The 14,031-nt window shown below is 37.0% G+C and overlaps 1 protein-coding gene across 15 annotated transcripts in view; it reads right to left on the bottom strand.

Moving 5' to 3' along the window:
- Positions 1-14,031, bottom strand: part of LOC114873598 (protein sprint) — a 103,126-nt gene that overhangs the window by 25,125 nt on the left and 63,970 nt on the right. For 2 of the 15 annotated variants that reach the window (XM_029182144.2, XM_029182162.2), the window contains exons 1-2: positions 11,152-11,521; positions 4,287-4,524 (exon numbers count right to left, since the gene is read on the bottom strand). The exons of 11 other annotated variants lie outside the window; for them this stretch is intronic. In XM_029182144.2, the coding sequence (XP_029037977.1) occupies positions 4,287-4,411 (125 nt within the window). In that variant the 5' untranslated portion in view covers positions 4,412-4,524; positions 11,152-11,521. Of the gene's footprint in view, positions 1-4,286; positions 4,525-8,713; positions 9,095-11,151; positions 11,522-14,031 lie in introns of those variants that run through there. 2 more of the 15 variants (XM_029182171.2, XM_029182191.2) reach the window with 2 other exon arrangements.

Here is a 14,031-nt window from a genome sequence, read left to right as displayed (position 1 = left end):
GAACAAAATATTCAAATTTAAAGCAGTAATTAAGAAAGGGTAATATTAATCTAATAATGATTGTGAAGTAGAAATTATTTTGTAAAGTTAATTTCAATAAAAATTGATGAAAATTTTAAAACCTTGTTTTCTTTTATTTATTTATCTAAAAGTTTCATTGAAAATCACTCAGTAAAATTGAAATTTCCGAGAAAAAAGTGTAGGGATCCAGTGTTTGGCAAACAAGCCGGTTGCTTCACCAGGGACAACATTCGAGGAAAGGATATATTCCATTTCTGCAAATTGCTCGGTTCAGACGCGCCCTGCCAAATACGGTAATTAAAGGGTACATAATTGCGGAACCCTGGAATGGTCGGTGATCAAAGGTGAATCGTTTGCCCTTTTCTGTCCATCCGACGTCAACGCGCATATTGGGCTTCCGTGTAAAACATTCCACGGTGAATCCTCACCAGGGTTCACGGAAATTGGCATTATGCTACCGGTTTCCTGTCTCCCGTCAAAAATTCGACGAAATTCTCGACTTCGCTTACAACAATTCGCAATTCCATCGTTATCTCTCTATCCACTGAGAAACAAATGAAAAAAGATTCGAAGTAGACAGCAAGGAAGGTTGTATTTTTTATGGGATTCGAAAGTGATACATGTGCTTCTCAAGAGGAACTCCCTAAGCTTCACCGACGTTTGTAATTATTAATTATTCAGGTGGTAGGCCATAAATCTGACTGGCGAAGCAAAAGAGGGTAAAAGAAGGGATGCTCTCCCTTTTCCCAAGTTTTCATTTACGAGAGTCCAGGGGTATTGATCGAATAGAAATTCCTCTTTTATTTTAACCGTAGATTCTAATTTCTTTTATTCGAAAAAGGGAATAAAAATGAAATGATCCACGAATTAAGAGGAATGTGTCGAGGCGGTAAGCTTCGGTCTCGCGCGAGTAAATCGAGGAAACCACGCGAAATAAGATACGCCACTTTCGGTTTAATATTACGGGACAAGAAAGCGAGAGGATCGTTTAATCTAACGATGACGATCGCGTGGGCTTTCCCTTTTGTTTTCCCTATCTCCTTGATCGTTCAGAAATTGTGACAATTTGAGAGAAACAGGATACTATCATCGATAATCTAGTATTAAATGACCAACCCTTCGAACACATATTATTTCATGATTTAAAATTACCAAAAAATAACAGTCTTTCCAGGTGTGAAAATCGAAGTGCCTTCAGGGGTTAAAGGCGATGAATATCCGGGTGCTTTGAATCCTTCGGAGCTAACCACCGAGTCCTGCCCTCCAAGACGAGTATTTTGGCTCGCTTTGATAACGGGTCAAGTACAAAGCGCCGTTTGTAACCACGAACAACCACCTGAATCGCTTAATTTCGATCGTTACATCGCGATCCTGTTCTTCCGAGGGAACAAAGGCGACTCGGATGACCAGGGGCTCGATTAAGGGGGATTGTTTGTATCCTAACTGTTGCAAACGTGGATTTCAGGGAAACAGTGGATGGTTCTTGTGTAGGCAAATGTAATTGTGATTAAGTCTGCTTGCTGATAAGAAAATATTTTTCTAGAGTACAATACTCCTGAATAATATTTTTAACAAAATGACACCTGTATAAAAAAAAATTTTAATAGCAAATTATTTTTTATTAAAAAAGATACAATGAACTTGTTTTTGTAGATGGTTAATTCAGATATATTAAAAGAAAATGTAGATCAATAATAAAAATTATTGACCAATTTTTCCAATTTGCCATATTATTATTGATATTTAACACCCTTCTTATAACTAATTTTTCTCAGGAATATTTCATAAAAGGCAGCATCCATTTCCCACATCATCGTCATGATTTTTCGTTTGGTCTTTCAAACAGACCATTTCCCATACCAAAGTGCAGACACGTGCATGTGCATTCGTGATTCGACCCCTGTGGATTCGATGAGGGTTGTAAGTGGCGTTAATCCAAGCCCCCTACGATTTGCTGACTATTGTTTATTGTTAGCTGATTTTGTTGGGAACACGATAAATCGTCGGTCCCCAGTGTGTATTAAAATCGTTCGGTTGTCTGCTTTGGTATTCTAATCGGCTGCAAGCGTGCATCGAGGATGTTAATGTCATTTTTTGAGCGTGGGTGAGAAGATAAGTGGCACGAGCTCGTTTGCGATAAAACCGAATGATTTGTGTGCTAATTATTCACCGGCTTTGCCTCTCATATTTTCTAAATGGAACGAGCTCGTTTACGATTAGATATATACGTAATTATTCATAGGTCTATTTCGATCTTAATTTTCCTTTTTCAATTCCACACATTTTTATATTTTATTTGAAATTCTTAGAAGACCAGGAAAATAAATCTCATTAAATTTTAATCGTTGCTTTTTATATTCCGGTTGAAAGCAAACCTTTCTTATGAAGTCTGAGAGGAGGCAATTTAAAGGGAAGCGAATTGTGAAAAAGTGTACGAAGGGTGGCTCGATTAATTCATTCGCTTCACAATCAAAGCAATCGCTCATTTTCCAAGGAGAAAAAGTCGCGTGAAAAACAGCCGCGCTTTCGTGTGTCAAAGACACCTCGGATTGCTCGAAAGATCTCGTTCCACTTACGACCCTTTCCCGTGTCAAGTGAACTTGGTACTTTGATGGCAAACGCGTTTACACTTTGATGCCAACGTTAACAGCGTTAAAAATACAAAATCTACGATCTACCATTTTTAAAGGAAATTCTACCTGGAATTTTATTTCTACGAACAAACCTGGATAATATAATTGGGATCGACGAGGGTAGCCACAGCGAAAAGAAGAGTAAAATAAAAAGGAAAAAGAAAGATATAAATGAATCTCGTCCGGGGTCTATTCGCGGGCACCCCCAAGCGGATTACCACTAAGAGGCTTACATAAGAATAAACCGAAGGGCTTCGCGTGGTCGGCCACTTTGCTATCATATTTCATATTAACCGCTGATTAAAATCGATTTTCCCGCGGTGACAAGCAATGATTCACGATCGATCGATTGATCTTCCGAGAGAGGATTTCCGTTTAAGCTTTCGCTCCAGGGAAATGGAAATTTTTCAATAACCTCTGCTATGATTAACTGATGTTTATATTGTGAATTTATTACAATGAAAATCTTTATTTTTCCAATAAAAGATTGTTAAGGTTTAGAAAAAAAATTTTTATGAATCCTCGAAATTAAAGATAACATAAGAAAAGGAAACACGAGATAATTGGACGAATTTGATTAAAATGTCCCCAGTATTTCGCTCGATACCATATCGTCAAACGTTTCGATTTCTCAGAAAATTAATTGACAGCTGTCGTTGAAAGCGTAGGAAAGCCGGAAGCGGAGGACTTTTACACGTGAAAGGGTAGGTGGGGCGCGGTATCGAGGCAACAAAGGGTTGCCAAAACCAATGGAACAGTTCAATGAACTTCAATCAAATTAATCTTCAACAAACTCCTCGGAAATTGATCGTTAAAAATTTCTCAAGAAATTCTAGAAAATGTAGGAAACGATGATTGATCTGAAATAAAATGAAACATGTTTTTAATCGCGATGAAACATCACGAAAATCCCCATTTACCAGGATTCACCATTAGCCTATGGTGGTGCCCGCGGCGGGATCAATAAACGCAGGTGCAGGGAATGGCAACTGCAACGAACGCGATCCGAGTGCAACGGCCATCGATTAATAATTAAACACGCGGTTTCGTGGCTGCAATCGCAACACGCTTCGAACAACATTTCTCGTGAAGGTATGACGAACGAAAATCACCGGAGAATAGGTCGTAATAATAATTAACAGGAATACTCCTCTTTTAGTCTTGACGTGTTAATTCGTTCGAAAATTACAACCTCGGGGAACGAAGTTACGACTTCGATAAGTATCTCATTCTTTGGGGGGCCTTACAATTATACAATTATCTTACGATACCATTAGCAAAATAATTAAAAAGAAGAGCTAATATAATTCAACGCTAAAATACAAGCCCAATCAAAAATGAAAAAAGCAATCAATCTACCATATTTCAAATTGACAAAAAAAAAAAATCTTTCTATAAATCATGCACAAATGCTAAATATTTTTCTTGACGTTCAACATCGTATGATTGTTATTTAAAACAATCGATATTAATAGATTTTTTCGCGGATGAAATTTTGCCTTCAACCCTTTCGCTGCATAAATAATTTTATCTGCAACGAGATATCTTTTAGATTACCGATTGCTGTTTGAATACTTTGAAGGATTATACCAGCGAAAGGGTTAACAAAAAGTTTCATGCGAAAAAATTTACCTTTTCACGCCGATTTCCGCGTAACGGCCTCGGGCCGCGCGAGTGGCCACACTTCTGCCGCTTCCAGGATTCGTGTACAGCGTCAGTATATCGCTGTTAATGTTGTTTAGAATCGGCGGCAGCATTATTGCGATCCTGTTTCCGGTCGATCCTTGCGGTTCGTCCACGCACAGCAAAGCATCGCACAAAACGCACACGTTTATCCTCCTTCGATATTCAACTCGTGTCCGATCGAGTTCTGACAGGAATAAAACGATCATTGTTGTGAACGCGACTTTAGCTTCACTTCCGGAAGAGGAAACTCGACATCGAGAACTCTTCCGACGGGGTTTCGAGCGATTTCTTTATTTCTCGATGGAAAGTTCTTGGTCGTTGAAAACATTAAATTCTATCTACTTTTATTTTTCTTAAAATACGTAGGTAGATACCTATTCAGAATTCAATTATCGTTCACTTTTTAATTAGAGTAATTAAGCTTCTATTCTAATCTACTGCAAATTCTAATCTAATTCTAAGGTATCTGTGTAACTTCTACGTCTACTGGTACTAAGAATAAGAATTTCAGTGTTCTACACGTGGTTTGATTAATATATAAGATAAACGTGATAACTAGGTGATTAGAAATAAGTGGTACTAATTAGTGGATAAAGTTTACCGTGTTATGACTTCAGTCGATTCCTTCGTTTCTTTAGTTTCTTCAGAGACACTGGTTTCTACATTTTCTTCTTTATTAATAAAATAAAATTATATACAAAAATTGTATCATTTTTCTTTGGAAATTTAACAAAATGGTCTCTGAAGAGTTCAAGAACACTTTTTGCATAAAAACACATTAAACATCGAAGAAATTATTCTTCATACAAGACAAAATATTATAATTTTATACCAATATATCCTCAAACATTGTCAAAGAAATTCAATAAAGCGAAACATTTACAACAATGACGAGAATCGATATTTCTGTTGGCGTACAAAAAAGTGTATCGAATGAAGTGTAACATTCGATGATTTTCGGGTTGCAACGAAAGCGTAAAATCGTTCCACGAACGTGACCGTGGTGTACTAATACGAGCCGAGCCAACGAATTATCGCCGCGTCGTAAATGACTTAACGGCGTGATAATTTATTACTGGCATTTCACACCTCGCTGGAGAAAAAGGAGAGAGAGGTGTGCAACAGAAATTACCGTGAAACGGTACAACCGATACGAGCAAAAAATTGATTGGAACGAAAGAAAACAATTCTTCCAAATAGTGCGTAGAAGAAAGTCGAACACGAATAGAATTCAACAGATTCCCATGGAAACCCCAATCAGACGGTGGTGTTTAAATTCGAAAGCGTCCTTCAGGGTCCATCAGACCCTATCAAATGGACCATTCTTGGTAGAAAAAAAAGAACTCCCTAGTTTGGTTTTCGTGGTCCTCAAATATAACGGGCAGCTTCTATGATCAAAGTTCTGGGAACGGATGGGCATAAAGGAAACCGGACCAATAGTCCAGACACGCTTGTTATTATGATACTATAGTGGTAAAAAGGAAATAGGAAACGCCTTCCATATTGAATTAAAAAAAAAAAAAGTTGGGTGCTAGGAGGAGAGACGAAAGAAATTCTAAACTACTACTTTATAGTAGGAATTATTACTATTTACTATTATTAGTACTATTGCTATTAGTGGTGCCAGTAGTGTAATTAATATATTAATAATTATTACAATGAATTATTACCAGTAGTAATACTATAATAATAGAAGTAGCAGTAGTAGTAATAATAGTAATAAAAATAAAAATATTAATAGTACCAATACTAATCAATCCCCGTCCTATTTGCTACGATTTATCAAACTTTCCCCGAATCCGAACCTCGCCGAACTTTCTCCCTTATTAGGGCGAGCACTCGAGGAAAATTCACCGAGGAATTATGTTTCGTAATAAATGGATGGACAGCGAGAAGAGGAGGCGTCGAGCCGTTCCCGAGTATTCTTTGAAACGAAGGGAGAGGATGAAGAAAAAAAAAAAAATTATTGAAACGAAAGGATGAGGGTTCGAGCTCGTAATGGTGTGCAGTTTGAAGGTTGGCGCCATCTCCTGAATACACTGGTTGGAATAAACGAACGTCCTCGTCTCTAGGGACTGAATTGAATTATCAAGAAATAAAGAAGAGCATTGTTGCGACCTGTCCGAGTGAACGAGCGAAAGACTTCGCGGAAAGACCAAACAACTTCCGTCATTTTTGTTCGAGGACAAGAGCTACTTCAAGGTGTATATAAAAGAGACAACGGATGGAGATCGTGAAAATTTAACGATCACTGGTTTATATTTCACTGGAATATTCTTCTTTCATTCAAGTATCATCAAACCTAACAGTAATTTTCTGCTGTTTGCTCAGAGTCACAATTGGGACTCAAATTTCCCATGAATCATTCTATTACATCGCCGATAAATTACGTTATGATTGATAGAAAATTAGCCTCAAAATTAGCCATTTCAACAATTCTGACCGAAACATCCTGTTTACTGTTTGCGATCAGGTACGCGATATCAGTAACCCTCCCACGATTTCCATGACGGGATCGTTTTCCTCTCGATCGCGTGATATCTGTCGCATTCAATATTAAATACCAGGATAGGGTGCGAGTTTGTAGCCAGTCGAGTGATTGGATGATCGATCGCAATTAAGCCGCGAACGTGACACGTTGTTTCGCGGCCGATCCGGCATAAACCGCAGCTGTTAAAAGGTTGAAACGCTCCCCCCCATCGGCCACCTTTATTTATCGCCCGATCCTGACACCTGATTTTCAATCGACTTCTACCTGTCTTCTTCAGAAATTTATCAGAAACGCTATTAAATTTTTATTCGTTCAAAAATAAGGATGCTTCGTATTGGGATAATTAGGATCTTTTTGGGAGTGGGTCAAGATCTTTAATATTATATTTTTATTAAAGCAAAATCATTTTTTGAAAATATAAATGAAATTTTATTAGCTGAGAAAAATAATATATTTTTAAGGAACCCCTTTTTTATTTTTCTAGGGTTAAAGGTGTCTAATAATTATAAAATATTTCAGAAGGGGAAAATTGTCATCAATTCAGATTTTCCAAGGAAAGAAAAATCATCCCCATCCGTAATGTGATTTCCCCGGAATGTCTAACAAATTTTCTTTCTCTGTTTCCCCTTCGACCGATAGAATGATAGAATTTCTCGTCACGTTCGCGATCAGTCTCGATCGGAGCACGATATTCGTGGCCAAGTAATTTGCAAACGTTTCAACCAATTTTTCCCGGAGTTCCATTATCTGTTGCGTTTCTAATAAAGCATGACGTGAAAATATTCAGGTGATTACGTGGAAAGAGGCGACAATAATTTCAAAGAAAGTTTCATTCCATCCGTTACGTTGATATTCTTTCTTATATCTTATTTGATCTTTTTATCTTGAAAATATAAGAAACCTTTACAAGCCGTGGAAAAAAACTACCCTTCCTTCGAAGACGACACGTTTTTGTTTAGTCTGGATCGATGCAATTTCAACCGACGGTTTCTACCGACTCACCAAAGAATCTTTCATCCAGAATTTCTCTTTTTCTTTATCGAAAAGAACACGGTTGCAAGTTAAGTAAGTGACTACGCTGTTTTCGCTAGAACTGATTCATTCGTTCGGTCGATTCGACGAAAAATCAAAGCTCGTGCAAAACGCCCATGGCCATTCTATTCCTTTCTTCTTTTTTTAAAATTTTTTTCGTTCCGTGTTTTGTCAACGCAAAATGAAAAATACCGACAATGAATAAAAAAAGAATTAGAAACCAGGTTGCCGGTTTCACTCGACGCGAAAATGTGAAAATACCCGATGACGAAAGGAAAGGAAAAAATAAACGTTCCTCGTCATTTCTTTTCCGCTCTGAAAATAAATAACCCGCTTCGAGGAACATTAATTGTGGGAAACAATGAATGTTCTTAGAAATAATTTTATTCTTCTAGAAATTTCTCTTTCGTGCTGTACTTGCGATTAAGAGATTGATTTTTTAAAAATAATATAGGAAAAAATAAACGTCGCTCGATATCGTCGCATCTGAAAATAAATAATTAACCTTGGAAGAATATGGAATTCCAGATGATGATGAAACGAAAAAATAATCGCGAATACGTGACACTGGCCGTCAAAATGTTCATGGTAAATAATTGATAAACGGAAGGGAATCTTTTTAAAACGTGTTTATCGGGTTATAAAAATTCGATTCATTGAACTCGTGCGATTAATTGCCTCTAAGAAATTGGACATCAGTTATCTCGAGTTATCAGAGTAGTTAAAAGATTCAAACGAACAAGGTTTCACAGATGGGTATGTAATTTTCTAAGAATTCAGTTTCGATGATTTAACGAGACGAATCGATAATGAGTGAATAATTGCATTGGGTACAGATGTGAAAACTCACCTTCTTATTTTGTTCAGTAATTTCCTAACATAATTCATCACAATCGTTTACTAGTATCAATTCCACAGAAATCAACGTCTGATGATGGACTTTAATTAACATCTTAACGGTCGTCAATAAACTGGAAGATTATTCTGTAAAATATATTCATACTGAATGCACACTGCCCTTTTTATCACTAACCATCACTATCGTTGTTTAAATCTTGCACAAGTTTGAAGAAATTCTTCTGGGATATTAGATAACAATTATCAACACTGGATGCACATTTTAACTCTTCATTAACACTTCAATCAATAAATTCTGTGGAAAGAACTTCAATTTCTCTTTCAATATTCAGCACACAAATTATTAAATGTTTCGAAATTTAATCAATGCTAATTTTTTTACACTAAATAACAAAATCTATATAAAATTTTCCAAAGAAATTCAACTCGATCAACACCACTATCTTTCAATCTACTGTACACATTATAAAATACAAAATTTTTTAAATTTATTAATCTATCACACTAATCAACATTTCAAAACTTTCTAAATAGAAATCACCTTTTACACTTGAACAGAATCCGTTCTTCTTCGAACACAACTCAAATTAAACAGAAAATTCATTAGAAAAATCTCATCGACATGTCCAGCGACGAAGTACACGCGACTGAATGATGAATAAACGGCAAACAAACTAATATCACGGGAACAACGAATAATCATCGCGTTGATTGAGTACCAAGCGACCAATCAACTCTAAACGAGACGATGTTCACGAGCATTGATCCCGAAGAACTCTGTTGCACCACCCACGACGACGTCGAACCACAGACTCTTATCGTTATCAACCGGGGTGATAAGTGACGCGAGCTACGTCACCGATAAAAATCCACCAACCGGACGAAATCGCGAGGCCTTTGAATCTTTTGTGAAAAATTGCATACAGGATGTAGAAGAATCTTTTATATCTGCCTTTGTGTACTTGGACATTAAATTCTTGCCGTCGGTCATTAGTAATAATTACGGTTCTAACGCGTCTCACCACGTATGTCTGTTTCTACTGCGGCAGGGAATTAACAGGTCAAGTGCCACGGTAGAAACAGCCATATCTAACAAGACAGACTACGATACAAATTATCAAAGATATTGAAAATTATTTATTTAATATTTATATCATTAGAGCTATCCTACTATGATTATTTCTTAATTATTCGACTGGATCTAATTTGGAGCAATATTTAATTTTTAAGGTTTACACTGTTAGATAAAGTGTACATTATTCAGAGATACTTTTACTCTAATTTTTTTAATGAAAGAAATACCTGGGACACATTATAATACGAATTATCAAAGATATTGAAAATTATTTATTTAATATTTATATCATTAGAGCTATCCTACTATGATTATTTCTTAATTATTCGACTGGATCTAATTTGGAGCAATATTTAATTTTTAAGGTTTACACTGTTAGATAAAGTGTACATTATTCAGAGATACTTTCATCTAATTTATTTAATGAAAGAAATACCTGAGAGGAAATCTGTTCTGCTTGGAAGAAATCATTTAAATCGGAGGTAATTTTGTCGTCAGCTGAGAATGTCCCTCTTAATTGAAGAAATACCTGAGAGAGGATATTCTCTGTTTCAAAGGAACTGTTTAAACTACTCTCCATTCTAAAATAGAAATCATGAAATAAACAAGTATATTAGAGAACTTGAATATTTCAAAATTTCAAAGATTTTAATTGTTTCCATTTTTCGTCACCCAAATAAACGTTCAATCCTTCGATTTTCGTAATCATTTTCGACAGTAACGATCGAGTATTACATTCGTAATATTAGATTAAAGAACGATCTCCTTTCAGTAGGAGGTCTAGCAACGAGCCGTTCGATAACCACGCGGGTTAACAAGCATTCCCTTATCAATGCAAGCTGGCAGTGTCACTGTTGGAAAGCTTATCAGTCAGCATATATAGCCAATCAAGAAAATCAGATAAAATCGAACGACACGGTTATCAATTCACCTAGGTATTACCACGTATCAACGACCCAAGAAAATTCTTTCCTATCGGGCAGCCTAAATCCTCGAACCCCATTCCTCGACTCACCGATTTCGAATGATCTTGATATATATGACAGAGATCAATGCCCTGAGTACTTTCGTGTGCGCACAAAAGTATTTTTAAACTGGAATTCAAATCCGTAGATTAATAATAAAGGAAATCGTAAAATTATGGATTTCAGAGGATTTCAAAAATATTATAGAAGATAAAAGGAATCTTAGAATGCAATAAAAAAAAAAATTATTACCTCTGAAATTAAAGGCGCGTATCTTATATTTATTCAAAGATACTCAGGACATTAATATTTTTGTAATATACATAAAAGATCGTTAAAATCGGTAACGTGTATTCTAATGCTTTCGATCGTTTTTTATTTATTTCTTACCAAGAACTGTGCCTTAGTACTCGATCATTCTTATCAATTTCGCGACGCTGTCGCGACACCATCCTCCAAGGTCCCGATCCTCTAAAAACGATGACGTCACTGGATCTTCCTCTATTTCTCTAAACGGTTTACCTGCACCGGAACCGGGTTTCGATCGATAACAACAAAGCTCGAGAACTTTCACTTCCGGTGCCCTGAGACACGCTCTTTCGATCACTGGCTATTGGTAATTCACATGTAAGATGAGACACTGTACGTTTATTTATTTGCTTGCCCGAGGAACACACACGAGGCACAACACTACCGGCGATAGGCGCCGTGACGCCAGTCGGCGTCGCACTGGCAGCCGGCGTCGCCAGAACACGCACAATCGCGTACAGGGACGCAACTGCCTGTTTGTAGACACGAGACGACCTCTCACCGGTTCGCTTCGACGTAGGTAGGGGAAACCGAGGGGAAACTAGGCGCATGCGTTCTAAACCTATCCAGGGATGGTATCTGATTCTATTGATACTATCAATATTACTCTATGAATTTAGATTACTTTTTATTATTAATCGATGATTTTTCAGTACCTAACAGGAAATATTTGGAAAAATATGGAAATTCAAATGTGGAGCACAGGAATTTATCTATTTATATATCTGTAATTACTGTGTATCGATATCTAATTGATTCATCTAGGATTGGTATAGTTGTGAGAGTCGTCAGTATCACTAATTAAAAGTGGACGTAATTAAAAACGAGAAAAATAATGAAGGAAGTCACAGTAGGAGGTAAATTTAATTAATAGAATATAAGATCATCCCATACGCTCATTAAAATTAATAATATTATTAATAATATTATTAATAATATTATTAATTTTACAAATTTTCTAATTAAATGTTATATTATTCAAAATTAAAAGATATCAATGTTCCAATTTCGATAAGATATAACTGTTCGATTGCAACAACACTTTCACGTCGAAGTGGTATCATTAAACCTGATTAATCATCATTCCCATCCAACTTGATGCGTCGCTGGATCAATCTCATTAGTCGAGGGCCAAACAAACAAGAGCATTGATGGCACGCTCGAGTCTCATCAACGTCTAGCGTCGAAACATCCTCGCGAGCAAACATGCAATAAACTTTTTTCACCCTCCTAGAAACGAGCCAAGTTTCTCCGTTTCGTTCTTGCCGGACGCGGATGCTCGTACCTCTTCCTCAGAGTTCAAGTCACTCTTGCTCTTTACCGGGGTCGCGATCGCTTTTTCCAAACGGTTCGCATCGTGAGAGGAAAAGCTATACTTCTTCGTCGCGGTAAAATCCTCGGAACCCGCCACAAATCTTTTTCCAACGTTTTTCCTCGCCTTCTCAGACGCATTGTCCCTTTACAGCCCTCGTTTAATCCACTGCACTCCCTATTTCTTTTTTACTCGGGTTTCTGTAGATTCGCGTTGAAAAGATATTCGGAAACTTTGACTACAGATTTTCGGAGAATTCGAATTAATTTTATTTCAGTAATTTTAACCCTTTCTAAATCCTCAATTACACGTGGAATTAATAATAATTTAAAAGAAAAATAAGTTTAAATTTAAAAAAATCACCCTTAATATTAAGAGAAGAATCATCCAACAAGGGTTGACTTCTAATTACACGTGGAATTAATAATAATTTAAAAGAAAAATAAGTTTAAATTTAAAAAAATCACCCTTAATATTAAGAGAAGAATCATCCAACAAGGGTTGATCTCAAAAGGTTCCGAATGGGATCATAAAACTGACAAAACAATTTCGCTCAAAAGCTGCCGGTCCGTGCTCCACCCAAAGCATTCCACCTGAAACGTCGTAAAACACAATTCTTCCTTGTAGTACGCGGCACGTTTCGAGTATCGTTCAACCCTTCGAGGCAATCCGGTGCAACCCTTACGAGGCAAGAAAACGTAGCAATAAAGTGCCCGTCAAACACACGGTTCAGCTTTGTATCACGAGAAACAATACCCGTACGATCAACACGTTTTTGTGTGGCGAACAAACACCATGATCGAGATTATAATCGTAAAAATCGCGTGGAAAGGATCGGCGGGTAAATAGCGTATCGTGCGCCCTTGGTTACGACGGAAGGGTGCAACTTCGTCCGGGGGAAAAAAATTGCGGCCAGAGCTCAGGTGCTCAGACTTCAGAATTTTCCTTGCAACTTTCCCCGGAATTTACCGACGGTTCGGGTTAGTTTTGGCCCTGGGTTCATCGTTCGCGTATATTCCCTGGATTATGGCGAGTAAGTTTGTCCGAGTCATATATTCTTTGCTGGTGGAGATAAAAATTCGGAGATCTTCTATTTTATCAGAGAAAACTTTGTTGAAAAGGACACTTGATTCCCCGCTGGACTTTATATTCCGACGGGGAATGTTTGTTTGGAAGAAGAAAATTGGATGCCGGGTTTCTGATGTATTCATTTATTTTGAAGTTTAAAATTTAGGAACTTTGGATGATTAATGATTTGAAGGAGGAAGGGTTAGACGAAGGTGTTGGAGAAAAATCTGCGAAGGTTCATATTCAATCTATTTTAATTTAATTAAACCTTTCTAATTCCAAACAATTCCACTACAAACCATTGGAAACCCAGAAAAGTTAAAGGAATTGAAAAGTTTGAAGGCTATTCGATTAATTTTAATTTAAAACTTCTTGAAATAAAAATAAATAATTTCTCGATTCATTATTCTACACTGCAACCTTTCTAATTTCAAAGAATTCCACCGCAAACCACACAAAACCCCGAAAAGTTGAAGGGGTAGGTACACTCGGTTTTCCAGAGCGTAGGTTTTTTCCAGTCGCGAGGAACCCGGCTTTTTCCGCTCCAAGGCACGCGATTGTCCCCGAGGGGACATTGCAAA

The sequence above is a fragment of the Osmia bicornis genome, chromosome 7 (genome assembly GCF_907164935.1).
Source record: "Osmia bicornis bicornis chromosome 7, iOsmBic2.1, whole genome shotgun sequence".
Taxonomy (NCBI): domain Eukaryota; kingdom Metazoa; phylum Arthropoda; class Insecta; order Hymenoptera; family Megachilidae; genus Osmia; species Osmia bicornis.
This window is presented reverse-complemented; position numbering and strand designations above follow the sequence as displayed.